This window comes from Alligator sinensis, unplaced genomic scaffold (assembly GCF_000455745.1).
Source record: "Alligator sinensis unplaced genomic scaffold, ASM45574v1 scaffold352_1, whole genome shotgun sequence".
Classification (NCBI taxonomy): Eukaryota; Metazoa; Chordata; order Crocodylia; family Alligatoridae; genus Alligator; species Alligator sinensis.
The window spans coordinates 49395-74750 of record NW_005842223.1 but is presented as its reverse complement, the minus strand read 5'-3'; the positions used below and the strand labels follow the sequence as shown (position 1 = coordinate 74750).

At 40.8% G+C, this 25356-nt stretch overlaps 1 protein-coding gene across 6 annotated transcripts in view; it reads left to right on the top strand.

Annotated features, from left to right (window-relative positions):
• Window positions 1–25356, top strand: part of GALNT18 (polypeptide N-acetylgalactosaminyltransferase 18) — a 432273-nt gene that overhangs the window by 367114 nt on the left and 39803 nt on the right. The window contains exon 10 of one of the 6 annotated variants that reach the window (XM_025208204.1): window positions 20888–21143. The exons of 4 other annotated variants lie outside the window; for them this stretch is intronic. In XM_025208204.1, the coding sequence (XP_025063989.1) occupies window positions 20888–21100 (213 nt within the window). In that variant the 3' untranslated portion in view covers window positions 21101–21143. Of the gene's footprint in view, window positions 1–5408; window positions 5445–20887; window positions 21144–25356 lie in introns of those variants that run through there. One more of the 6 variants, XM_025208207.1, reaches the window with a different exon arrangement.

Below are 25356 nucleotides of genomic sequence, written 5' to 3'. Positions count from 1 at the left end.
TAGTGCTTTGACAAGAAAGCTTATTTATTCATTTTGGAAAGGTATAAGCAACAAGAGGAAAAAATTAGAGCTACATTTACCAGGAATTGTTGGCATTAGTTTATATTATTGATCCTTTTTAACTGTGCCCCCCATATGACTGAACAGTATTTTTGGAGGCTTTCTATATATATTTAAAGCAATATTTTTCTTATTTCAGTTGCTGTATTTACTGTTTTATTCCATCAGATTTGAAATGTTTCAACCCTGTACTTCCATTTTCCTCACAGAATGGTAGTAAAAAAAAAGTGAAAGCCTTTCATTAAAGGATTTTCTTATAGTCCCTAATGCATGTTCATTATTCAGTATATGCCAAAAACTTAAGTTATCAAAGTCAGTGCATTTTCTTATGCGACTGCTGGATTTAATAACTAAACAAAGCAGGGGGGTTTACAATGTAGACTTCCTTGCGTGGCTAACAATTTGGGCATGAGTAAAAGCATTCTTGGCAAGTTTGACAGCAAAAACTGTATGCTGCATAGTCCAAAAGGTACTTGTCAAAAAACAGACCGTACAAATTACCTGAGATTGTGAGATAATTTTAACTAAAATGTGAAAAGGAAAGAAGTCCTATATATGAGGGTGATTGAAGGCATTTACTCTGTCCTTCCTTCTTTCCCAATTTGTGCTTTTTTCTAGTTGACAGTAACAATCAGTTGAACACTTAGTTGAAAAATTTGAGTGTGGTTTTTATGCAAGCATTGTACAAAAGAGCCTTCTTATCCTTCATTTAAATAAACATGGGGGATGTAGCAGGAATTTGAATTGATCACCCAGCAAGGGAGGATCATAACACAGGTAAGGCGTAAACAAATGCACATCAAAAAGCTAATGGTGACCTTCCATAGCTGTATACCTTACTGAGCTGGGAATTTAAACTTGATAAAATAGTGGGTCTGATTGTTTAATTCCTTGCAAAGTGTTATGCTCTGCATTTTCAGCTCTGCACTGTCCCCATTACTGGGAGCTTTAATATTGATCATGAGTGGGATCATGCTTGAGTAAATTATGAATGATGAAGAGAAAAATATCTGAAAGTCCCATCTATCATGTTCACTCACTGCACAGGCTGCAGCTTATTTTTCACATAATTATGCTGATAACAAGTGTTTGCCTCCAGGAGCTTTTTAAGCTGGTCCTCATTGTTAGCTAAGTAACTACCTATCTCCTGTGTAATTCATAAGTTTGCTACAGTCATTATTCTTCACCTTCTGGGAAGGTGCCATAATTCTCTTTGGCATATCATCTCTGATAACCACACTCTACATTCACTGTCATAAGTTCAAATTTAAAAAAATTAATTACAGTTAAAAGGCAAACAAGAAAAGAGCCCCTTTAATTAGCACCATTCAGTGTTCACCACCCATGAATGTCTGTTGACACTTTTCGTTCTGCATAAAAGAGACCATAGTAAAACAAATTATATAGACAAAGTGAGGGGTGGGGGTGGGGGGAGGATGACACCTCATCAACAGGAGCATGCTCTTTCTATTATTATAAAGTTAATCGCATTTCCTTACCAATTAACATGCATTTTTGAAGCAATGACATGGTAAAGCAAATAAAAACTCCATCCAAGATTATAAGATAGGGGAGGTCTCTTTCTCAAAGGGGGAGCTTGCTTCACCTGCATGGTAGTGTCCATGTCCTTGGCCCAACTAGGTACTGTTTTGATAGTACAAAGTGCTTGCTGTTGATTCAAGAGGCCTCAGGAAAACTTCCTGTGTGAAGAGAGAATTTGTAGGTTGTTGTGCAGAGCGATGCTCTTTCTCCATCCATAACATATCATTCAGTAAACATGTCTTAAATGCCCTAAAACAGGTGCTGACAGGGAATCAGTTCCACACTCCATTGTATTGAATGACCCTACATTTGTCTTCCTTTATGTACATGATGCATTAACAGGTGTCACAATCCCAAATATGCCTCAAAAAGTTACTAGATGCTTTTTCAGGATTGTACCTCAGATAGTTTGGAAATCAACACAGCCAAATCCAAGGTATTGTTTTTTGTGAATGGAAGGAAAAATGACTTTGGTTTTCACACAAAAGAAACTAGAGTTGACTTTTTCTTTAAATACCCTGGAGTCTATTTTAGCAAAATATCTGAGCTGGAATAAGCACATTGAAATATTAAACACTAGAACAAAATAATCCCAACACCAGAGAAAAATAATTGCTGGGTAGAGTTTTATTCTTTTACAATAAGATGGGCAGAGTAGTAGTTCTGGCAACACTAAAGGGCTATAGATTTAAGGTAGATTCTATTTCATTGTATGAAGCAGAATTTTGGAGTGCTGACCTTATGGTATACCCAAGAACCAAAAAGATTTTTAATTTCTTTTTTAAGTAGGCTTTTATCTCTACCTAATTCTACAGTGGGAGAGAGTGCAGGGGTTCATGTGTTCTGAAATCAGACTGATAAATGTGAGCACTTTACCTCAATTAAGAAGTCTAAGCTATTGGATGAAGATTAGATCTTTTACACATACCAAATATCCTAAGAAATGCATTCCAGAAACCCCTCCTTTGCCAAATAAACCCACCAGACAAATAGCCTGGAAAAAATACTGAGGACCATTGACCCAGTATTCCCCTGTATTTAAAATGGGACATTCATTTAACAATTAAAGATGCCAGCATGCATACATATGGTGTAGTACATACAGTTCAAGCAGTGAAACTATCTTGAACTTCCCCTTTTTATAAGATTAATAAAGGCTCCTTTGGCGTAGAAACCTACCTGTCTGCTGTGCAAAACTACAAATGAGAAACCACGACTAGATTGAGATTCACTCTAATGAGATCTGCAGTTGTCATAGGCAGGTGGTGTCAAACCCCACATTCAGACAGACTATTTTCTTGTATTAAGACTGAGATAAATGGTTTAAATCACTAAGTGTGGTCTTGTTTGTTATTTCAAAAATAAGAGGAAAATTGATCCATTATTGGAACATTTAAATACTGGGCTAATGAAGAAAACAACCTGGCTTCTAACAGTTCAGAGCCTTTTCTATACCCCTTAGGTGTATTTGTGTTACTTGCACAAAGAATAAGGGCCAAAATCAAATAGGATTTTCCTGTTCAGTTTTATTGTCTGCTGTTTTGGTTTATTTCTTCGTTTATATCATCATACACAATATTCTGTTTTAATTTAGCATAAAATGGTAGAATTGATCATTTTACTCTGTTTTTAGCAAAAAATATAAATGGTATAAATGCTGCTATTCTATTGTATTTAATTTCTGTTGTTCATTTTATTGTATTCTTTTGGTGAAAGCTATGTATAAACTGCTGCTACTACATTAAACATCACCTTACATCATGCTGGCAGCTCAGAAGGATATTGCCAATGGCCAAGGGCCAACACAAGTTAGTCCATTCCCAGTGTTCTACCTTGGCATGGCAGTTTTGTGCCTTTTTTAATTGTTTTCTGAATATGTAGCACCCCAGTCACTGCATCTGAACTTCCAGCTTCTGGGCCCTTCCATTATTTTCTTTTTTTAGTCTTTTTATGGCCAAATTCTGTGCTGATGAAAACTGGCACAGCTCCATTGAGTTCAACAGAGGTGCACTGATTTACATCAGCAGAGAATCTGAATTTATGTAGTTTTGTAAAATGAAAACAATTGAGGAAAAAAAAAGGAGGAAATATATGGACAGATTTACTGATTGTGATATTTGTGAAGAGCAAAAAAAATTCAGCTCTTTCTACATTATTAGATGCACTGATTTAGTTGCAAGCATACATGTGTGTGTAATGTTACTGAGCACAAGATATACAGTAACATCATTTCAGTCAAAGTAATTATTTGCTGGACTCATGGATTATTTATACATGTGCTCCAGGAGTGGGGAGGATGCACTTAAATTAGAGTGGTTCTGAGAACAGCTCTAATTAAAGCGCCTGGAGCATCTCTTGTATCAGCACCCCTGTGCTGAAAAATGGTGGCAGGGCACTTTCAAGCTTTAGTTAAAATGCCCCTACTGCCGTTTTTCAGCGTGTGGACATTGATACACAAGATGCTGGAGTCTGCTGGAGCATGGTAACTACTGTGCTCCACCACACCCGATTAATCAAGTCTGCTCTGACGCGCTGTAATTACAGCACAGCAGAGCAGTCTCATTGCTCTTGTATAGGTACTCCAAATGCTGAGAAAATGCTGCATAAAAGTTGAGAATAAATCTTTAATTTGTATATCCTAGCAGTGGAGTATACCCAGTGATAGATATGTAGCCAGGGAGACCATTTTAACTCATTTAAAGAATTTTGATAGCTATTATAATTGCATCTCTAAATCTTTGTTTCCATCAGATTTTCCTTTGAATAGGAATAAAAGCATAGTGCCAGTAGGACTTTAAAAACTCTGTATTCATTGTCTCATACATCCTTAAGTCAGGATGTGGAGTGAAGGGAAAAATACAGTTTGGCAGTGATGGGTAATGGCAGAGGGATTCAGAAACCCACAATCAGAAACATTGGGATAAGAAAGGATGGGAGAGAGGTGATTAATGAGTTGGGAGAGAGAGCTAGTTTGGGGCCCTTAAAATGGCGATATTCAATTGATGTAAATTGATAGTGCTCTATTCTCATCTAAAGTGTTAATGGCAAAAGTCAGGTATCAAGGTTGTAGCCATATTGGTCTATAGGCAAAAGGAATGAAAACTCATGGCAGAGGTGATATCTTTTATTAGATCAACTAGATATTTGCAAAAAAAAAGTTATTTGCAAGCTTTTGAGCACAGGTACCGTTCATCAGGCCACATTTTAGCCACTTTTAAAAATGAAAACATTGTAATTTTACAAGAAGGAAGCACAGTTTAATACCCGAAACCTGAGACCCTACTCCTGCCTTTGTTTGAGCTAATTTGCTTCCTAACAGAACACAGAGATATCTCATCACAAAAGAAATTCCTGCCCAGAAAAGCATGCCATCTTTCAACTGTTTTGTGAAATATGAAACATCATAACCCACATGGCAGAAGTAGAATTTGCCATCTCTTTATTCTTGCCTGTACAAGGAAGTGACATGGTGTTGAAATAGAATGGCCATGCATTCAGAAAGAGGAGAAACCAAGGGAGGAGGAAAAACAGTAAGAGAAACTTGTCTACAGTGACAGGATATGGGTTGTCCTCTTAATATCCTCCATCTGATCCCACCTCCCCACAAAATAGAAAGGGCTGAGAAAAATGTATTTACCAGATTTTCTTGCATACTACATACCCTAAAAATAACATGTACCTCCTTTTTGGGAAGGCAGAATGAAGAGAAAAAGTTTTTTTTTTCCTGAGTTATGGCTGTATAGAGCAGAGACTGAACATAATTTTCAGATCACTCACTCACTCTCCCTATCTTTCTCTGGTAAAAGCTACAACTGTAACACTACCACAGCCAAATTGTCAGCAGTTCTTGGCTACTCCACCCAAAGTTAAAACTGTAGCTGCTGCTGAAGATGGGACTACAGGACAGCTCTGTGATTTTGAAAAGAGCTAAAAACAGCCTGCAGGACTATGAAACAGGAGGGCAGAGACTAGGAGATGGTAACAGATATCAACATTGCTGAAGTATAAATTAATTAGTGGAATAACAAGACTGTTAAAAAGGACTGAGTTGTTAAAGCCTCTGGAATGAAGGGCAATTAGCAGAAATCAAATAGATTATAATGAGCCAGGAAGTCAATTGACTCTGTCAGCACTGCCTGAATAGAATTGTCACTGCTGCTGCTGGATAGTTGGTTGGGGTGGTGCATGTGGGCCTTGCAGGGGGTGATGATAGCCCCTGTGGGGGCCATTTGGCCCCTGTGTGGGGAGCCGTAGCCCCTGTGGAAGGGCAGCAAAATATATATTTATGTTTCATGAATTTATGAATATGTGTATTTAGAGTTCACTTTATTATGATAGAGGCACTGGTAGGCTTCCACATTGCTTTAACACTGTAGATATAGCAATAAAACGTTGCCTAACTGATCGCTGTCTCTGTCTCGCTCTCTCTCTATCTTTATAGTGGTCTTTTGTTTTACTTGTGGAGGAACATGGATTTTTGGGTATTTTACAGAATGACTTTGGGATTTTCTTTATCAGGGATTTCTCAGTTTTCCAATAGGGAACACCAGAATTCCTGCTAGGGTGGCCAGTGGCGGGACCCTGCCTGCTCAGAGCAGGCACCTTGGACCCAGCTGGCTGTGGCTGACTTCCTGGCCAAGTGGGGCCAGGAGGATATGCTTTGACAGTTCAAAGCAGGCCACCACACCCAGAACATCTTCCGGGCAATAGCTGTCCAGATGGCCGGGCAGGGGCCACACATGGCAGTAGTGCCGCACAGAGGCCAACCATGCAACCACAGCCCACTGGCAGCTGGACCAGAGGGGCAGATGCCTCTACTGGCTGTGCAGTCCCCATCTGGGTCTGGTACATGTGCAACAGGTCACAGCCAGGCAGCAGCCCCCACTACCAGACTGCTGCAGTGGGTAAAGGGTGCAGGGAACTCTCAGGGCTGCTTCAGCAGTTCAGCTGGCACAAGGGGTAGTGTCCCCTCTTATCAACTGGCTGGGCCTCAGAAGCTCCTGAGAGTGAGTAGCCCGGAGCTACTTGCCAGGACAGCTTTTTGACTGATGGGGCCAGGACAGGGCAGCTTTTTATACTGCTGGGGACAGCACAGGTGCTGGCCCTAGGCTGTAGCTCATCCTGGCTGCAGATCCAGGAGGAGCCAAGCAGGGTTATTTTGCCCCAGGTGGCACAATTTGCTCCACAACAAAGTGCATGTCCAGGCACATGCACTGAAACAAAAAGCCCCAGCTCGAATTTGCACCACTTCTATTTGAGCTGCTGCAAGCGCATATGCTTGCATGTGTGGATGTGCCCTTGATGTCCAGATGCTCAAGAATCTTGAAGACATCATATTTAATGGGTGGTTGTACTGCATCCTAAAACATCTATCTCACCAGGCTTTCTCTATTCTACAGTAATGCTACTACCTAAAACTGAATGGCAGTGTCTTCCCTAGCCACAAAAACTGCTGCTCTTCTCAATTGCTTAGTGAGTGTTTCTCCCCACCCCCAGCAAGGGACATGGTCCTGTTCTTTGGATCTCTCAAGTATATTTTAATAAACTATTTACTGTCCTCGTAATGGCCAGAGATTGACAGTGCCTTCATCCTCCTGCTTTGCGTGTGGCAAGTTAGGATGTTCTTGATGTTTTGGGGCACTGTGTCTGATAGTTGTGGATGAGGGTTGCAGTTATAAGAATAGCTTAGGCAAGGATGATCCTACTCTGATTAGGGAGGTGTACTAGATAACCTCCTGAGGTCCTCTCCAGGCCTACTTTGTAAGTCATGTTGCTTTTTGCCTTAGAACAGCTAAGAGAGAAAAATGATGGTGGCCCAGCTTCCTTCTTTTTCCTCTAGCTCTTGGTTCTGTTTTCTGTGGCTTAAGGGAACAGGATAGGGAACTGAGGGAGGTGAGATCAGCATGGAAAAGGAGAGCAGTCTGTGATATGATGGTGGAGGGAAATGAAGAGAGAGGCAGGTGAAAGGCAAATTGATATTGAGGGAGTAGAGGAAGGAAAGGGAAGTTAAATGTGGAAATAAGGGAAAAATAAGAAACAAGCAGGGAAACTTCAGAACAGAAAGTTTTGTATGTGTCTTCAAATTGTTCCGGTATGCAACTGAGTACAGTTTGACCAGCAGAGGCCTTATCTTATTCCCACTGAAGTCAGTGGTAAAACCATAATGCCATAACACAGCATTAGATATTTCAAGTAAAGTTTATTTCTAGTGCAGTGTCCTGATTTTGCACTAAAACTTGAATCTTTCTTGTAGTTACAATAAATACTGCACCACGCACTCTGCTGCTTTCTCTGTGAATCCCTTGAGACTAAATATCTGTTCAGTCTTTCGATGACCTTGCCCCATGTTCTTTCAAGGAAAACTAATCACAGTACATTACTTGCACAAGAGCATGCCATTGAATCATAATTTGGAAAAGACTTTCCTCAGTAGAGGATGGAATACCAGATCACTTGTAGCTGTATAACCATTGTATGTTCAATAAATGTCATTAGTTGGTGAGGTTTCATCCTCAAAATTGAGCAATTAAAAAGAAAGGGCATCATGTTTCCTCTCTTTCAACAATTTCTGGCTCATATTTGTCTTAATTTGGCTAAGTAGCTAGCCCAGGAACTCCTCCAGGGATGTGATAGTCCCTAAAGCAATTAGGGATTGAGAAGCTGAATTTAAAATCAGGAACTAAGGCACTTAAATTAGAGAGGTGAATTTGGCAGACTACAAGGGAAAAAACATATGCAGGCAAGAACAGAGTTTGTCTTTCCAGTCCCTGGATGAGTTGTCTGTAGCATGGTGTCAGCTACAAATAACTGGCTAGATCTTCATCTGGTTTAAAATAGCATAACAGGTATTGGAATAAAACTATATCAGTAAGTAGAGTTTTTCCCATTCATGCCATCTGAGGGTCTGACCACATTTAATCGTACACACTGAATAGACTTAGCAAAATATTGCGGGGGGAGGCAGCAGCAGGTGGAGCGCTAACAAAGATTTACCTGAATTCAAAGGAGCTGTTTGGTTGGACCGTTTTTACTCCCTTTTATAATTTGCTATTTGTGGAAACACAAACTGGTTTTGGTCACTACAAGGCTCAAGGAACAGTTATCTTCTTGCATGTATCTTGATCTGTGAATAAAGATATCTACATATGAACAAGAGCGGTCACCAATCATTGTCATCCTGTTGGGAAGCAGAAACAATACCATGTGACGTATGTGTTCTCTTATGTACTACAACTTTCATACAGTGACTAGTCCAAGTAAACAGCTTATAAGCAACCCTGAAGGCAGGAAGTTGTTTCATATAAAATGTTCATCAAACAATTACACAGAGCAAATGACTTGGGAAAAACTGAAGTCTGTTGGCAAATGATTTACAAACAGAAAGAAGGGAAAATTTGTCAGATAATTTATTTTCAATGAATAATTTAGGCAGCTCTAAAACTGAGCAAATTTGATCTGGAGTTACTGAGAGACAATAAACATAAAAAGCCTACAAGGGTGTTTTTATAGAGCCTTACTTTTAATAAGTTTATTCTGATATTAAATATTTGCTTTAGATACCTGATTCTAATGAATTCAGGTTGTGCAAATTCAGGTCTTCTATGCAAAGGCAGTTGAGAGAATTACCCTGGACACTGGTGGCATGAGTGATAAAGAGTCATATTATTTGCTAGGAAGCTTAGATGCTAACCTTAGTAAGAGTGCTTTTTATTTCCATGTGCAATACTTCTAATAAGAAACACTGCATGCCAGCTTATGCTGATCAAGGGGCAATTTTGCTTGTTGTTAATGCACAAATTTTAATGAATAGCTGAAGTGCTTTGCCTTTTTTGCCTCAGTTTTCACAGGCAAGGTCAGCTCCCGGATTACTGCACCGGGCAGCAAAGTTAGGGGAGGTGAGCAGCCCTCAGTGGTGAAAGAGCAGGTTAGGGACTACTTAGAAAAGCTGGACGTGTACAAATCCATGGGGTGAGATGGGATGCACCTGAGGGTGTTTAGGGAGTTGGCTGATGTGATTGCAGAGCCATTGGCCACCATCTTTGAAAACTCATGGAGATCAGGAGAGGTCCTGGATGATTGGAAAATGGGAAACATAGTGCCAATTTTTAAAAAAGGGAAGAAGGAGGATCCAGAGAACTACAGACCAATCAGCCTTACCTCAGTCTCTGGAAAAATCATGGAGCAGATCCTTAAGGAATCCATTTCTAAGCACTTGGAGAAGAAAAAGGTGATTAGGAACAGTCTGCATGGATTCACCAAGGGCAAGCCATGCTTCTACCATGAGATAACTGGCTCTGTGGATGTGGGGAGACCGGTGGATGTGGTGTACCTTGATTTTTAGCAAGGCTCTTGATATGGTCTCCCACATTATCCCAGGCTAGTTAAGGATGTATGGGCTGGATGAAGGGACTGTAAGGTGATAGAAAACTGGCTGAAGCATAGGGCATAGAGAGTAGTAATAAATTTCATAGATTTCATAGACATTAGGGCTGGAAGGGACCTTGGCAGATCATTGAGTCCAGCCCCCTGCCCCAAGGGCAGGAAGTCATCTGGGGTCAAAGGAGTCCAGAGTAGGTGTTTGCACCACCTCTGGAGGAAGCCTATTCCAGGCCTTGGCGGCTTGGACTGTAAAGATGTTTTTCCTTATGTCCGGCCTAAAACAGTCTTGGAGGAGTTTGTGAGGGTCCTTGTCATCCCTTGGGGCACTCTGGTGAACAGATGTTCTCCCAGATCCTGATGCACACCCAATGTACTTATAGGCTGCCACCAGGTCTCCCCTGAGCCTGCGCCTTTCCAGGCTGAAAAGCCCCATGGCTCTCAGCCTCTCTTCATAGGGCCTATTCTCTTGCCCTCTAATCATGCGCGTGGCTTTCCTCTGGACTCTCTCAAGCTTCTCAACATCCTTCCTGAATTGTGGAGCCCAGAACTGGATGCAGTACTCCAGCTGCGGCCTCACCAAGGCCGAGTACAGTGGGAGGATGGCATCCTGAGATTTACTTGAGAAGCATCTATGGATGCAATCCAGAATTTTGTTTGCTTTACCAGCTGCGACATTGCATTGGTGGCTCATGTTCATCTTGTGGTCACTCATGACCCCAAGTCCCTTTCGCCTTTGGTGCTAGTGAGCGTAGCACTGCTGAGCCTATAAGCATGCTGCGGGGTTTTTTCCCCCCAAGGTGGAGTACCTTACATTTGTCAGGATTGAAAGTCATCAGGTTTGTATCCACCCACTTTTTCAGCCTATCCAAGTTAGCCTGGATCACTAACCTATCCTCCAGTGTGGATGCTTTACCCCAAAGTTTGGTGTCATTGGCAAACTTGGCCAGTCCCCTTCTGCCCCCTGTATCCACATCATTGATGCCTTGATGTCTAGTTGCCAGCCGGTATCAAGTGAAGTGCCCCAGAGGTTGGTCCTGGGGCTGGTTTTGTTCAGTGCCTTCATCAATGACCTGGAAGATGGCATAGAGTGCAGCCTCAGCAAGTTTGCAGATAACATCAAGCTGGGGGGAATAGTAGATAATCTGGGGGGTAGGGCTAGGATTCAGAGTGACGTAGACAAATTGGAGGATTGGGTCAAAATAGATCTCATGAGGTTCAACAAGGAGAAGTGCAAAGTCTTGCACTTAGGACAGAACAGTCCCATGCACCAGTACAGGCTGGGGGCTGACTGGCTTGGTGCAGCTCTGCAGAGAAGGACCTGAGGGTTACAGTGGGCAATAACCTAAATATGAGTCAGCAGTGTGCCGTTGTTTCCAGGAAGGCTAATGGCATACTGGACTGCATTGGTAGGGGTGTTGCCAGTAGGTCAATGGAGGTGATTATTCCCCTCTATTCAGCACTGGTGAAGCCACATCTGGAGTACTGTGTTCCTATTTGGGCCCCCCACTACAAAAAGGATGTGGACAAATTGGAGAGGGTCCAGTGGAGGGCAACAAAAATGGTGAGGGGGCTGAGAGACATGACTTATGAGGAAAGACTGAGGGAACTGGGTTCATTTAGTCTAGAGAAGAGGAGACTGAGAGGGGACTTAATAGCAGCCTTCAACTACCTGAAGGGGGGGGTTCAAAAGAGGATGGAGCTAGACTGTTCTGAGTGGTGTCAGAACAAGGAGCAACAGTTTCAAGTTGCAGCAAGGGTAGTTTAGGTTAGATATTAGGAGGAATTTTCTCACTAGGAGGGTAGTAAAACATTAGAACAGGTGTGGTGGAAGCTCCGTCCTTGGTGGGTTTCAAAATCCAGCTAGACAAAAGTTTGCTGGGATGATCTAGTTCAGGATCGTTCTGCTTTGAGCAGGGCATTGAACTAGGTGACCTCCTGAGATCCTTTCTAATTCTAACTTTCTAGGATTCTAATCATGTTCTTTGTTTCAGTTCAGATTTCTCACAGCGCCCTCCAGTTATTATTGAAAATGTGGAAAAGCTAAACTAAGATGAACATCCGAGCATCACACTGAAATTCTTACTCTGCAGCCTACAGTGTACCCGAATTGATGTTATGAAAACTTTTAGAGGCAGAACATTTCTAATATTTAAGAAAAATATATACCTTTGATAATTTGCATCCCTGGCTGACATGTAGAAAAATACAAATTCCTCCACCTGAAAAATTACTAAGATCCAGATGCTGTACCACCTATTGGGTATGTAAATGGAGAACACCCAAGAGTGAGTCCATTCCATCCTGCTTGAGTTCCTGAGAAAAACTTAAGGCCAAAAGTGTGTGTGGAGGGACGTCATCCTCCTCCTTGGTTTTCTGGGTCTCAGTCTTAAGGTTAAGATAATGCTTTGTTAGGAAAGTAGACACATTAATGGATTTTCAGGATTTGAGAAGAATGGAACAGAATCACGCTTAGGTACCTAAGACCATTTAGATGCCTAATAGGTGGAATGGAGTCTGGACCTAAGTGCCTATACATTTCATTATCTTAATGCCAAAAAGCAGCAGTTTGTAGGAAACACACATTTAAAAAATCATGCTGTCTGTAGTTGTTCAGAAATAAGATCAAGCTCCTAAAGAACAATCTGCTTTAATAGAAAACATGTAAACCTAAGTTGTGAAAGGAATTTTGCTAACAGAGGGCCTCCATTTGTTGATTTTGAAATTATTACCACTAAGTCAAGTAGGATTCAGACCACTGAAACCTGTGTATCTGAATGAGTGATGAACCTTCAAGTATTCATTTTTGAAATGACACTTCCCTGTAGATGAAACATGCACGGTAAATATTTTCAGTGCAGTTTTTCTAAGGAGTTATGTCAGGCACAGCAGCTGGTTTCACAGCTGTCAGTCACATGAGAACTAAGAGCTGATGTTCATGAAAGGACTTGTTATTATCTTCAAGGTAAATGATAGACATTTTCAATATTTACATATGAGAGTGATTGGTCACATACAGGATCTGTGTAGTATCCTTTCTTTTGAACATCTTTGAGCACAGTGGCATGGAAAAAAACCTAAAACAGCTGTTCTTCCACTAGTTGGAAGAACTCTGCCCAAAAATATAAGTGCAGAGTAGACAACAGCTTAAAATAAGCATCTGTGCCACATAGCTGTGAACTGACTTTAAACTATAAATAGAATTGTGTACAAGAGAGAATGATTTCATGCTCTTCAAAAACACCAACATCCAGGGACTGGTATCCTTGAGACTGGGGTTGGCAAATATATGATTTATTATTACTGTTATTTTATTGAAATTTGAATTCATTTAAACCAGCAGGGCCTGACAGAATTCACCCTAGGTGCTGAAGAAACTAGCTGAAAAAATCTTGGAGTCATTGGCAATATTATTTGCAAGCTTATAGATGACAAGTGAGGTCTCAGAGGACTGGAGAAAGACTAACATAGTGCTTCTTTTTAAAAAGGAGGACCTGGAAATTTTAGACTGGTCAGCCTGTCTTCAGCACCTGAATTTACCAATAATTATTAAAAAAGTCAGTTTGTAATTATCTACTTCTTTGATGGGGTGACTTGGTTGGATGGATAGGGGAAATATAGTGGACATAAAATAACTGGACTTCAGTAACCCCACATGCCATCATCATTAGCTGGAGAGTTTTGGACCAAATAGATTTATGGTAGGTGGATATAGAATTGGTTGAGTAGCCACAAGTTAAGGATAAATATTCATTGTCTCAGTTTTGTTTCGATATGGCATGAAACTTCAGGAGTTCTTGTGAATGGTATTCTTGCTTTTCTGCATGCCCTAATAAGGAAGGCAACAACTACACACCTCAAAAGACCACCAAGATGCTTAGCTGATGCAAAATATAGCAGCTCATGTTTTGAGTGAGCCTGGTCAAAATGAGGAAACAAAATCACTCTTCATACTTGCTACAGATTTGTGCATGCAGCCCTGATTATTGCAGAGTTATCATTTATAGACATAAATAGATTTTGTCTCTATTCTCTAAATTCTTTTCTCTTCTTCAATAATGCTCATCAAAGCACTCTGCCTCTCTGATTTCTCCTTCCACTGTCAGGTGAGGTTGCTTGTGACTCTGTTGCCCCCACTGGTCTGCCAAAGACTTGAGTATAACAAAACTAAACCCACAATAGTAGACTCTTTATTTTCTTAGCATTTTGGTGATTGTTCTGGATTAATATAAATCCTGATCTTACAGGTCCCTTTCCACATAGATAATACGTGTGAACAGCCCCACTGAATTAGATATTACTTGTTGTTACACACACAGGTATAGTTCCATGGTGAGCACGGTAGCTTGATTAGTTCAGTCAATCTAAGTCAAACTGTGATTCAGAGGGGAGAGGAAAGTAGCAGAAGTGTGGACATGGCTTTCAGCTGCCTGGCCTTGGCACAGCTCCCCACCTGGTGGCAGCTGCAGCCAGGGGGAGCGTACGGGGTAGAAGGAAGAATGTAGCATGGCATCAATTGGAAATTGCCCAGCCTCAGTGCAGATCTTTGTTGCTTAGCCCCAGCATGGGTGCAGACATAGGCAAAGCCCTCAGGCTCTGCAGGCTGGATCCTGCAGCTTTGTAGGTCATATCCAGCATGTGGGCCATATGTTGCCAACCCCTGGTTTAAGCAGCATAAAGTGTGTAATGACCTCTGACCTTCACTGCTGTCTGATACAGAGAAAGCAGCCATATTTATGTGTTAGGAGTAACTTAATACTGCTGATCAAAGGGTGTATCTATAAATGGTACAAGTCAGCATCTTGTTTGTGACACACTGTGCTGAGACACGCTGCATCTGCTCAGTGCTTGCCACCTCCCAAACTAGAAACTGAGCTAGAGACTAACATGATTACATTGGTTCCAGTTCAGCTGCCAGCATGTGTCTAGTGTCTCAGCGTGTGTGCTTGATAGGACTATGGTTACATGACTCTAGGAACAGTCCCCAAGTAACTGCTATCCTAGATGCTGTGTTTGGATCCTGTCACACCAGACCGAGCTCCCCTTGGTCCGAGTCAGCAGCAGAAGTCTTCGTTGCCTTCCTTGTACTTCTCTGACATGCTCCCTAAGGCCAGGCTCTCTGTCACATCTTCATGGGAATGGAACTGCAGGCTCCACCTGCCATAATCCCCAAGAACCAGTGGTGATCTCTCCTCCACCAGACTCAAAGTAGCTTAAGCACGCTCTTTCTCACACTACAATCTCAGGGGCACTCTGGACTTGCAGTGCATCTTTTCACATGCAGTTAAAGCAAATAGACACACAGCCTCTTGTTAGATTCCAAAACCCAATTGCTCTCTACTGTCATTAGTACAAGAAAGGCACAGTTCTAGTCAAAGCACTTAAAATACCTGTATTCCACCCTTTGTCTTGGTTTCCTTAAGTGTTCTTTGGGCTTAGGTCAGAATGGGTTCTAGGATATTTTCTCATGAACATGTCTTCTCTGTTGAATCATGGAGCCTCTTTCTCTCTTGCGCATCCATTTTCCTTCCTTCCTTAGCTGCTTTCACAGATACACCAGACACATCTGCTTTGAAGCCATGCTCCACTCTTCTCCAACTTGCACAAACTTCCCTTCTCTCTCTAAGTTTTTTCTGAATTCCCCCAACTCTCCTGCTCTGTACTTTCTGTTAGCTGATAACTTTGCTTTTTTTTGGTTTGGGAATTTTCCACCCAGGGCCTACACAAAGGGTTGGAGAAAACTGGCCTTATCTAGAATGCAGCCGTTTCCCCCCCAGGCGCTACATTTGAATGGGGACAGCCATACAAGTTTAATGACCCTCCCTGGTTAGCCTTGTGCCAAATGAAAAATTTCTACTGTCACCTCCTGGAGGGTTGTAGCTCAATATGAAGGGAAAAAGGACAAAGAAAGCAAGTTCCACATTGAAAACTAGTTTGCAGTCTAAGGCTGATGTGCATCGTGAGTCCTTAATATCAAATGGAATACATAAACTGTACATAGACCCCAAATCCTCACAGCTACCAAGAATAGAAATTCATCTCAACCACAAAAAAAGTCTTTGCTTCCCTGGGTCCTAACAGATTCAATCCATGAATAATTGATCAAATCAACTGGATGTTGCAACTGATCATCCAAGCCTAGATTCTGACATAACAGCTAGTGACTAGGGGAGTTTTTCAAAAGTTTTAAATGCCTCTTTGGCTACATCTGTAGTGCACTATATTTGCAGCTTGGACCTATCCTTTATGTGATTTACTCCTTTACCCAAGGTTTGAGAGGCAAGAGGAAGAGATGTTTGATATAGGCTTTTAACTTTATTGCGTGTGATCTGAGAGAGACTTCTTGTTCTCTTGTGGTGTACTCTAGATCAGGGGTCAACAACCTTGTAGAATGGTGGGGTGGGGCTTGTGACCCTCTCCCCTCTGCAGTGACACAGGCCTTCTTGCTCTGTGCCAAGCGCTAGTCTCCCGTGCCACCCTCATGCAGCCTTTGCTTACCGAGCATCTCCAAAAAGCATGACTAACACCACCGGTGAATGGCCAATTTGCTGGTGAGGGTGAGCAGAGTGCACAGGGGTATGAGAGACCAGCCCTCAGCAGAAAGGGCTGGGGTGGAGGCAGATGCTTTGAGAATATAATCCCTTTAACAGGATGGTACATACCCCACTGCATGTCACCAAAATCCTCCCCCATGGGCTGGATCAGTCCTTTGTGGGCAGGATCCAAGCTCCTCATATGTACTGCCACAGGTTGGATGACCCCTGTCTCAATGATTTGCTTGTTTGGAGTGTGAGAGGTTCCTGTGGTCTTAACAAGTGGCCATATTCAGATAGACGATACCTCAATTAAACCTTATAATGGATCACTGGGATACTGGTAACTAGGCTCACAATCATCATGTACTTGATTTTACATTGTACATTACTTCATCAGTTGAACTTGGGGCACTTGTGCTCCCTCTGAAGCTGTTTTTCACTGGAACTAATTTCTTCAGCTGCTGCTGTTTTTCGTGATTTGAGACATTTAGTGCTGCTAAAGTTACACTGATTCAGGGTCAGGTCCACTCGGTTTGATTGACAACTATAATTGTTTTACCATCTTCTGTGGGGCATGATCCTAGAAATCTGGCTTATTCCACTTCAGAAATTCACAGCTATTGCAGGGTCCCATAGTTTTGTGGCGTCCTTGGTCTCTTCTGTTCTTTCTCTCTGACACACTGTAGCTTCTGAGGCTTTTGGTCTTTTGAAAGACAGGTCTTAATCATGTTGTGAGGTGTCAAGGGGTATTTATTGGCTTGTGGTGTACAGGATAAGGGGAGAAGAGTGGGGTGGACATTCTTTTGGACCTCAAAGGACCCAAAGAACTTAAGATCTATTATATGGTTGCCTAGATTGCAGGGAATTGAACATGATGGTAGGTGCTCCCTCCCAGTCTCAGTTCTTATGACTCGCTACTAACCTGGTTTTATGAGCAATGTCAGACATGAGGACTAGGCAGTCTCATTTCAAAGGGTAATGGCACTTTAATTCAAAGGAGAATAATCAGAAGACCCTTCTCTAAGTTTCAAACCTGATAGGAAAGTAGGTCATTTTCTTTGTTCCACTCCACTGAGAAAATAAGCTGTAAAACTGTATTATTCTGGGTCAGAGGAAATCTCTTCCAGATCCTTCAATTCTGAAATAATTGAATGGATACTATTGCTTATTTATTTTTCATGTCTGAAACAATGTGGTAATAAAAAATTGTGTATGCCTGTGACAGTAGATAGAACTGATCATCTCAAACGGAAACTCAGTTAATAGTGAAATAAAATGGTTGGAAAACAATCATTTCTTCTTACAGAGGACCATTGATTTTCTCATTTGGGGATGTACAGTATTTATGTGTTATTATTTCAGCAGGCTCATATTTGTTTTCTTTTGAAAGCATTTCTGCCATGGAACTTCCACTTCAGCTTATTCTACATTATAAAATTCAGCCAGCATAGCACTGTTAGTGGCTAGATTATAGCCTCTCATGGGACAAAGCCCTGGGCATGGACGCAGCTCTCCTCTCAGAAGAGTACTTCTCTTGGCTTAGTTTATGTAAGGCAGGGGCATCAAAGATACAGCCCATGGGGCCAGGGATTTGGGGGTTAGGTGAGCAGAGGTGGGTCATAGGCCTGCTGCCAAATTCTAAGGTATGAAGCCCTTTTGGTATTGACAGCAGTGGGGAAAGTGATGGCTCTGTTAATCCCTATAGCTCCCTGAGGTGGCTCAGGAATATGTAGCAAATAACATTGCAACCACCCACCCCACTGCAGGAGGTGGATCCATATGCAACCTGCAAGGAGCAGCACAGCCCAGATGTGCCTGAGAGGTCTAAGGGAGCTTGACAACCCTGATGCAAGGCATGAAAAACCCCTCCTGTTGACATGCTCTGCATTTCCAGGGCTCAGCCAGCGTAGCTATAGCAACAGGGGCTCTGCAGAGTAGACAGGCACTTAGTTAAGTAGATAGGGCGAATCAGGGAATAAAAGCACACTTCAAAGATGCCTAGTTGCTCAGCTAATCTGTATTCCCTTCTGTTGTTTTGTACTGGATCATTGCTTCAGGTGATATTGAGTGGTGGAGATAGAAATACCATCACAAGATATTCTGTGGAACCTGTGACCTGAAAAAAAAGGCTATATTGACAGTCCTGACGTTCAGGTTCAAGGAACAGAGGTGAAGTTTAAGAGTACGAATTCTAAGATAATATGCTTTGATGTACTAAGAATACATCAGGATGAGAAGAAACCAGATTAAGAATATGACTTCTGGGCTGAACACTTGAGGAAGAGAAGGGTCTTTTTCTAAGGAACCCTGGAAATGGATAAGCATTAAATGGCTGGAAAAATATGTACCTCATTTTTACACAGATGGGACCTAGACAAGAGAGGAAAGTAACTTAACCAGTGCCACACATGATGTTTGTAAAAAAAACAACAACCCCCCCCCCCCCCCCCCCCAACCAGCAACAAAATCTTAGCTACCCAACTCTTCATGACATGTTATGTCCATTTCTTTTAAACAGAAGGGAAATCTTTGCCTAAGGAAAATAGGAAGGGATGGTTTATGCCAGCTGCTTAATGATTTACAATAAGAAAAACTGATGTATTTTCACATATGTTTAAAAGAGCTGGTAAAACAGAGATACTGCCTTGTTCTTTGTAAGTGGGAAAAATGTTGCAAGTCCTGACCAGAAATAACATAGAAGGGCCCTTAGGAGGAGATATTGCTTGATTTAAAGATTTTCACTGAGAGAGATTTTGCCTAGTAAAGCTAAATTTTCATAATAATAATAGAAACTTGAATTGGAGAAAATTGTTCACATTATTTAGCTGGACTTCAAGAAAACTTTCAACACAGCATTATAGAAAAGATTAATGTACAGTGTCAGCAGAAAAAAAAGTATCGGGAGTAAACTACCCAAGTGAATAAAGAATGCCCAAGAGACCAGAAACAGGAAAAAATAGTGACTGAAAACAATATTTGAACAAAAGCGCCCTTCAGCTGTCCTGCTAAGAACTCTGAGAAGTGCTGCCTGGTGAGCTGGCCTGGGTTTTCCATCTACACGAACACTGACAATATAAAATACTTAAGTGATTTTACTGTGCATTACACAAGTTTTTTTCATAAAATCTTTTGCCTTCCTCTTCACCTGTTTTGTAAAATATATTCCATCTTTTCTGTATGTGTACATTGCATATATTTCTGTACTTCTTTCCCAATGTACTAACTTCTGCACTTCATCTGGAAGTTGGTAGCCCATAAAGAAATGGCAGACTCCCAATTTTCATCCCTTCTCTGTATGTTTCCTCTGTTGTTAATATTATATTTTATACACGCGCACACACACAAAAAAAGAAAAAAGGAATGATCATGCAAGCTTCACAAATCACATTCATAGAAACTCAAGAAATATAGAACTGAAAAAATCAGCTTACTTATGTTGTGTATTTATGAAGTATTTTCTCTTCCCTGTTTTTTAAACTTATTTATTTCATAGTTTTACATATTTCTCTTGTACTGGTACATTTTTAAAATACATACGACATGAAATACAAACAAGTTGCTCTTATGTTCTTACATTGCTCTTCAATTCAGCACTACCTTACTTTGTACATTTAGGAACTGGAGTTTCAATACCACATAAAAACTGCTGCTGTTGAAATTGCATTAGTTGTAGAGCTCTTGTTATCTTCCATCTGATGAGAACTACACTATCATATGGAAATACTTATGACACTCTTACCCCAAGTGTGCAAAGTTAGTATTGCTTTAACACAGATTTTTACCTTGATTGCTCGGTATTTTTTTAAAAGAAAAGCAGAGACTTTTAAATGTCTTCTAGATCTAGAGCTTGTTAGTGTGGAGAGGGGAAAATTCCCATATCTGCAGCTGTTGGAAAGAATTTTTTTATTACTTAGTTAATATGGCTGAAGCACAAAAAGAAAAAAATTAGAGGGATCTGTTTCTGGATTTGTTTCTAATAGTACATACCTTAAACTGATGCTGAAAACCATTCATTTACCATTCTGTTCGTTCTGTCTTCTCCCTTAATAGACTCAGATCTTAGCTATACATAGTGGTGATCATTTTCTTAATGATTTTTCCCATACTTCTATTTCTATAACTCATTTTCCCAGAATGAACATTCCAAAAAAGTTTCATTAAAAACATAAGCAAAACAAACAGCCTGTTTGTTCTGAGCATGTGCAGTGCATAGCAATTTAAAATTAGCAGAGCATTTCAGGATTCTTATATAGTGCTTTAATTTGAAAGAGATTAGAGGTGCTGGCCTGCATATTATACAGAAATTTAAAAGTGTGTTCATCTGGGTGATAAAAATGCACATGTGCTTATTAGGCATTCTTTCTTTGTTTTAGAACAGGGCTCTCCTACTTTTCAGCAGCCAAGAACAACACCAGCAGGAGCTGCATACCATGCAGGGGCTGCATGCCACGCACTCAAATGAGTGGGTTCTGCCTTCCTGTGTGTGGCCAGCACCATGCCTCTCCTGCTGCTCCCTGCAGGCTCCTCTGTGGCACCATGCTGCATGGGTGCTCCAGGCTGCTGGATCACCCAGCACCGTGGACTGAACCACACTGCCCTGCCCCACCCCAACCTGCCCCTTGGTGCTTTGTTAGGCAGTAAAAGCTGAGGGAGGGAGGGAGGGAGGAAAGGAGGGAGGAAAGGAGAGCCCTGGGCTCTCAACTGGTTTTGCAGCCAGAGCAAGGGGCAGCAGTGGCTGAGTGGAAGCCTAGTGAGCCACATGTGCCTGCAGACTGCCATTTGGACAGCCCTGTTTTACTTATGGTTTATTCTGCTAGAGATAGTGGTCTAAAAAAGATTTCAACATATTAAAACTTCAAAACCCTTAAAAGCTTGAAGGTAAAATATGTTGATAAGTGACAAATGATACACCCAGCACTATATTTTGAACTCAACTTCCATGTTTTTCTTATTGAACACTATGTTGATTAAAGATGGCACCTCCTTTCATACAGGGTCTAGTTCAAGTTTGTAGATCAGTCTAACACATCCACCGATCCTGTGGCTGTTATCCAGGGGTGTGAAAGGGCTCAGAAGCTGACCCCACCAAAATTCTGCTATTGTGTTTTCAAGGGGGGCTTCATGAGCATGTCCAGCATGTGGTCTAACCTGGTTTGGGTGCCAACGGTGCTTCCACACAGAGCTCATTCTCAGGCACTTGGCAGCTCATCGCCTGTACAGAACAGCCAATGGCATTTGCTTAGGATTTGGAGTATGCCTAGTATGATGATGAGCCCATAAAGGGGGAAGAACACCTTTAGAGACAACCTGATAACACCCCCACAGTACATCATATGTTGTGTGGAACACCTGAATTTCACTTATGTCTAGAAGCAGACTTGTAAAGATTACATATGATAGTGGTTAATGTTAATCTATGAAGTGGAGGTAGAATGTGGAAAAGAGTGTCTATCATAAAATATGCAATTAGAATGTATAGGTATATTTTACATAATTCATAATTGCTGTTGACTAGGAAGCAGAACTTAAGTACAATATAGTGTTCTTAACTGAAGGAAAGGTTTTGTGTGTTATTGCATCTAAAAGGACATATTTGTAAGTGGCCAGACAAGTTTACTCTTTTTTACACCTCATCTACAATGGAACATTTTGATAACACCTTGGTATTCCCTAGACTATAAGTAACATACCATTCTTTCACACAGTGAAGTTCTTATTGTTAGTGCCTAAAGGTAAAATATGATGGGGAGATATAGTAGTATCATCAATGGGCATGAGTAGAGGCATTTTCTACAACATGGAGATGCATTCCTGAAGTCTACTTTTAAAAGACAAATGCTAACTTGTTTCTAGTTTGTGTCTTAACCTACAGTTAAGTCGCATCTTATGCGGGGATTACTTTCTAAAGTCAGCGCGTAAGGCGAAAATCACATATAGTCAAATCGCATATTACTGTTCTAGCGATTTGACTAGCGGTGACTGCCTCTGCCTCCAAAACCTCCCGCTGCCGCTGTGGAGCCGTGCTTATAGCTGTGCGGCCGGTGGCAGCAGCGCAGCATGGGGGGGCGGCGGGGGGGATGGCTGTGTGCCACCCGGCCACCACCATGCTGTCGCTGCCACCCGGTGGCTGGCCACACAGCTCCAGGCACAGGTCCATGGCGACAGCGGGAGGTTTTGGAGGCAGTGGCCGTCACCACCATAATGGGCCTCCAGGTAAACGGCAGTGCCGCATGCGAATTCAAGCCCCTCCCACCCCGCATATAGTTGAATTTGCGTAAGTTAAATGCGCGTATGATGTGACTGACCTGTACTTTTAAAAGACAAATGCTAACTTGTTTCTAGTTTATATGTCATGGGCCACACCAGAATTTCTTCATATATAATTTTTTTATTAGTAGATGCCCAGTAGGTAACCATATTGAGGCTATACAACTACAGTATTTGATGCTCTACTCACTAATCTAATACTGAGGTGAATTAACTTTTAACTATGAGAGAGATGCAATGCAACCTTATAATCAAGTTTCCACTTTTCATTTGTGCATTTCCTTGCAATATATCTGATAGAATAAGCCACAATAAGATTCATGGCCCAGATGATTTTCATCTAGATAACATTTAGTGCAAATAAGCCAATGGATAAGCCTTTTCTTGCCTTAGAGTGAAAACATTTTTTATTAAATGCATTTGGAGAAATAAAAAAGCAGTTCTGGGCATGTGCGGCATGTAGCAATTTAAAACTATCCGAGCATGTCACATTTTTGTAAATGCATTAATTTAAAATGGATCAGAGTTGTAGGCCTGCATATTATGCAGCAATTATGGGAGTTATCCATATTTTAAAGATCTCTTCTCTCTTTCCAAATTGGCATTTTAATTTGCAGTTTTCAAAACCAATCGTCACTTACGATATAAATTTAGCATAGCGCTAACATAATTATTGGAACATGCATGTAGCACTTGGAGATTGATGTTGCAGTAGCTGTTGGTTGGTTGTCAATTTAAGCATTCTGATGATTGATGGGATATTAGTTCATTTGTTACTTCATCAAAGTTAAAGTTCTGAAGGTCAGATTTCTGTTGCTTAAACTCTTGACAGTATATAATTAACTGACATATACAATGCTATAGTCTAACTAGAATGCAATAGGTGAAAAACCTACTTTATAATTAGTTCAGTTTTATTGATAATTTTATTATGTCATTCTATTAATTGAAGTCATCCACTGCCTCATTTAGAATTCATGGACCAAATTCAGTTCCCATTAAAGCAGATGTACTTTTCATTGTAGTCAACTGGAGTGATGCAAATTTCATAGCATCTATTCAAATTTGGATCAGATGTTGCATATGAGCTAGTTTCTGCCCTTTATTGTTCACCATTTGCAAGGCAGAGTTTGTTTGTTTGAATGATTGGGGATTTTTTCGTTATATCTATATTTTATACATGCAAGTGTATATGACTATTTATAAAACATTACTCATCCAATCAGGGAGCAGAAAAAAAGCTGTACATCTTTGAGAACCAATCATACACCACAAATAGCCAATATGACAAAGCACAAGTAACTACAAAAAATCACATTATTTCACAAGCTTTTTGTTGAATATTTATGAAAAACTTTGCAGAAATCTATACTGATGTGTGAACCAGAGAAAGAACAATGTTTGTCAGATAAATTATTTGCAGTGTGCAATCAGATTAGTGCTTTGTGACAGCTGTATTCAGTCTATGCTTATAATTGGTTTTAGAGTAACAATAGGGTATTAGTACTTTCCCAGAGAGGAAATGCAAGGTACTAAAGACCTCATCAGCCTGTTAGAGGAAGGTGTAACAACAACTTATGTCTGGAAGTTAAACCCAGAAAAGTACAAATTAGCAATACAGTGTACATTTTTAACAATGCAGTGGTTAACCATTGGAACAAACTACCTAGAGAAACGGTGGCTTCTCTAATTCCTGAAGTTATCAAATCCAATACTGGATATGTTTCTGCTTTAATTAGATGTTATAATAAACCAAAGGGTAAGCAGATGAAGTATCAAAGACCAAATCATACATGTGACCAGGCCTGATGATCCAGTTGCCCCATTGGGCTTTGAAATTTACTAAGATGATCTAAAGGGCAATGGTTTTGGATTTATTTCTTTAATTTTCATTACATTTATGGTACATAAAAATTAGACAGAACTTTATGTTATAAGGATAGTTTGGATCTTTTTTACACCATGGCTGAAGCCTGTGGCAATTTAAAAAAAAATGTTGTTTGATAAATGATTCTCATTTACATTTCTTTCCAGTACTACAATAAACAAATAGCCCTGGGATAGGTCTGGTACAACAGACTTGGCTGCTCAGTTGGATATTCACAGAAGCTTACAGCAGTCCAATGAACAAGCTGATGAATGCATTTAAGTCATGCAGATGTTGCTACAATATTAACCTTTTATTTGTTCAGAAAACCGTACTGATTGCAAGCTTTGTGGCTTTGATGCTGTTACAGTGCCGAAGATGTAGAGATTTGATTCCGTATGCATTTCACATGATGTATTCTTAGCACTTCCAAACTCTGCAATTAGCTTAGTAAATTGTGAGTTTTACATGACTTTCTTGTTAACGCCTACATATTTAGGAGAGAAAATATCACTACAACATATCAACACACAAGCTTTGTTAAAATAGTCTAAAGATCCTTGCTTAAACTGAGCAAAACCGAGACAAGTAAAAGCTGATACTTCCTCCACTTCTGGTGTTTATAATCACTGTGTTTGATTTTGTTGTGCGGGCCGGCTCCCGGTCCCGTCCTCGCCGGGCGCGAGCCGGGCCCGTCTGTGTGCACGT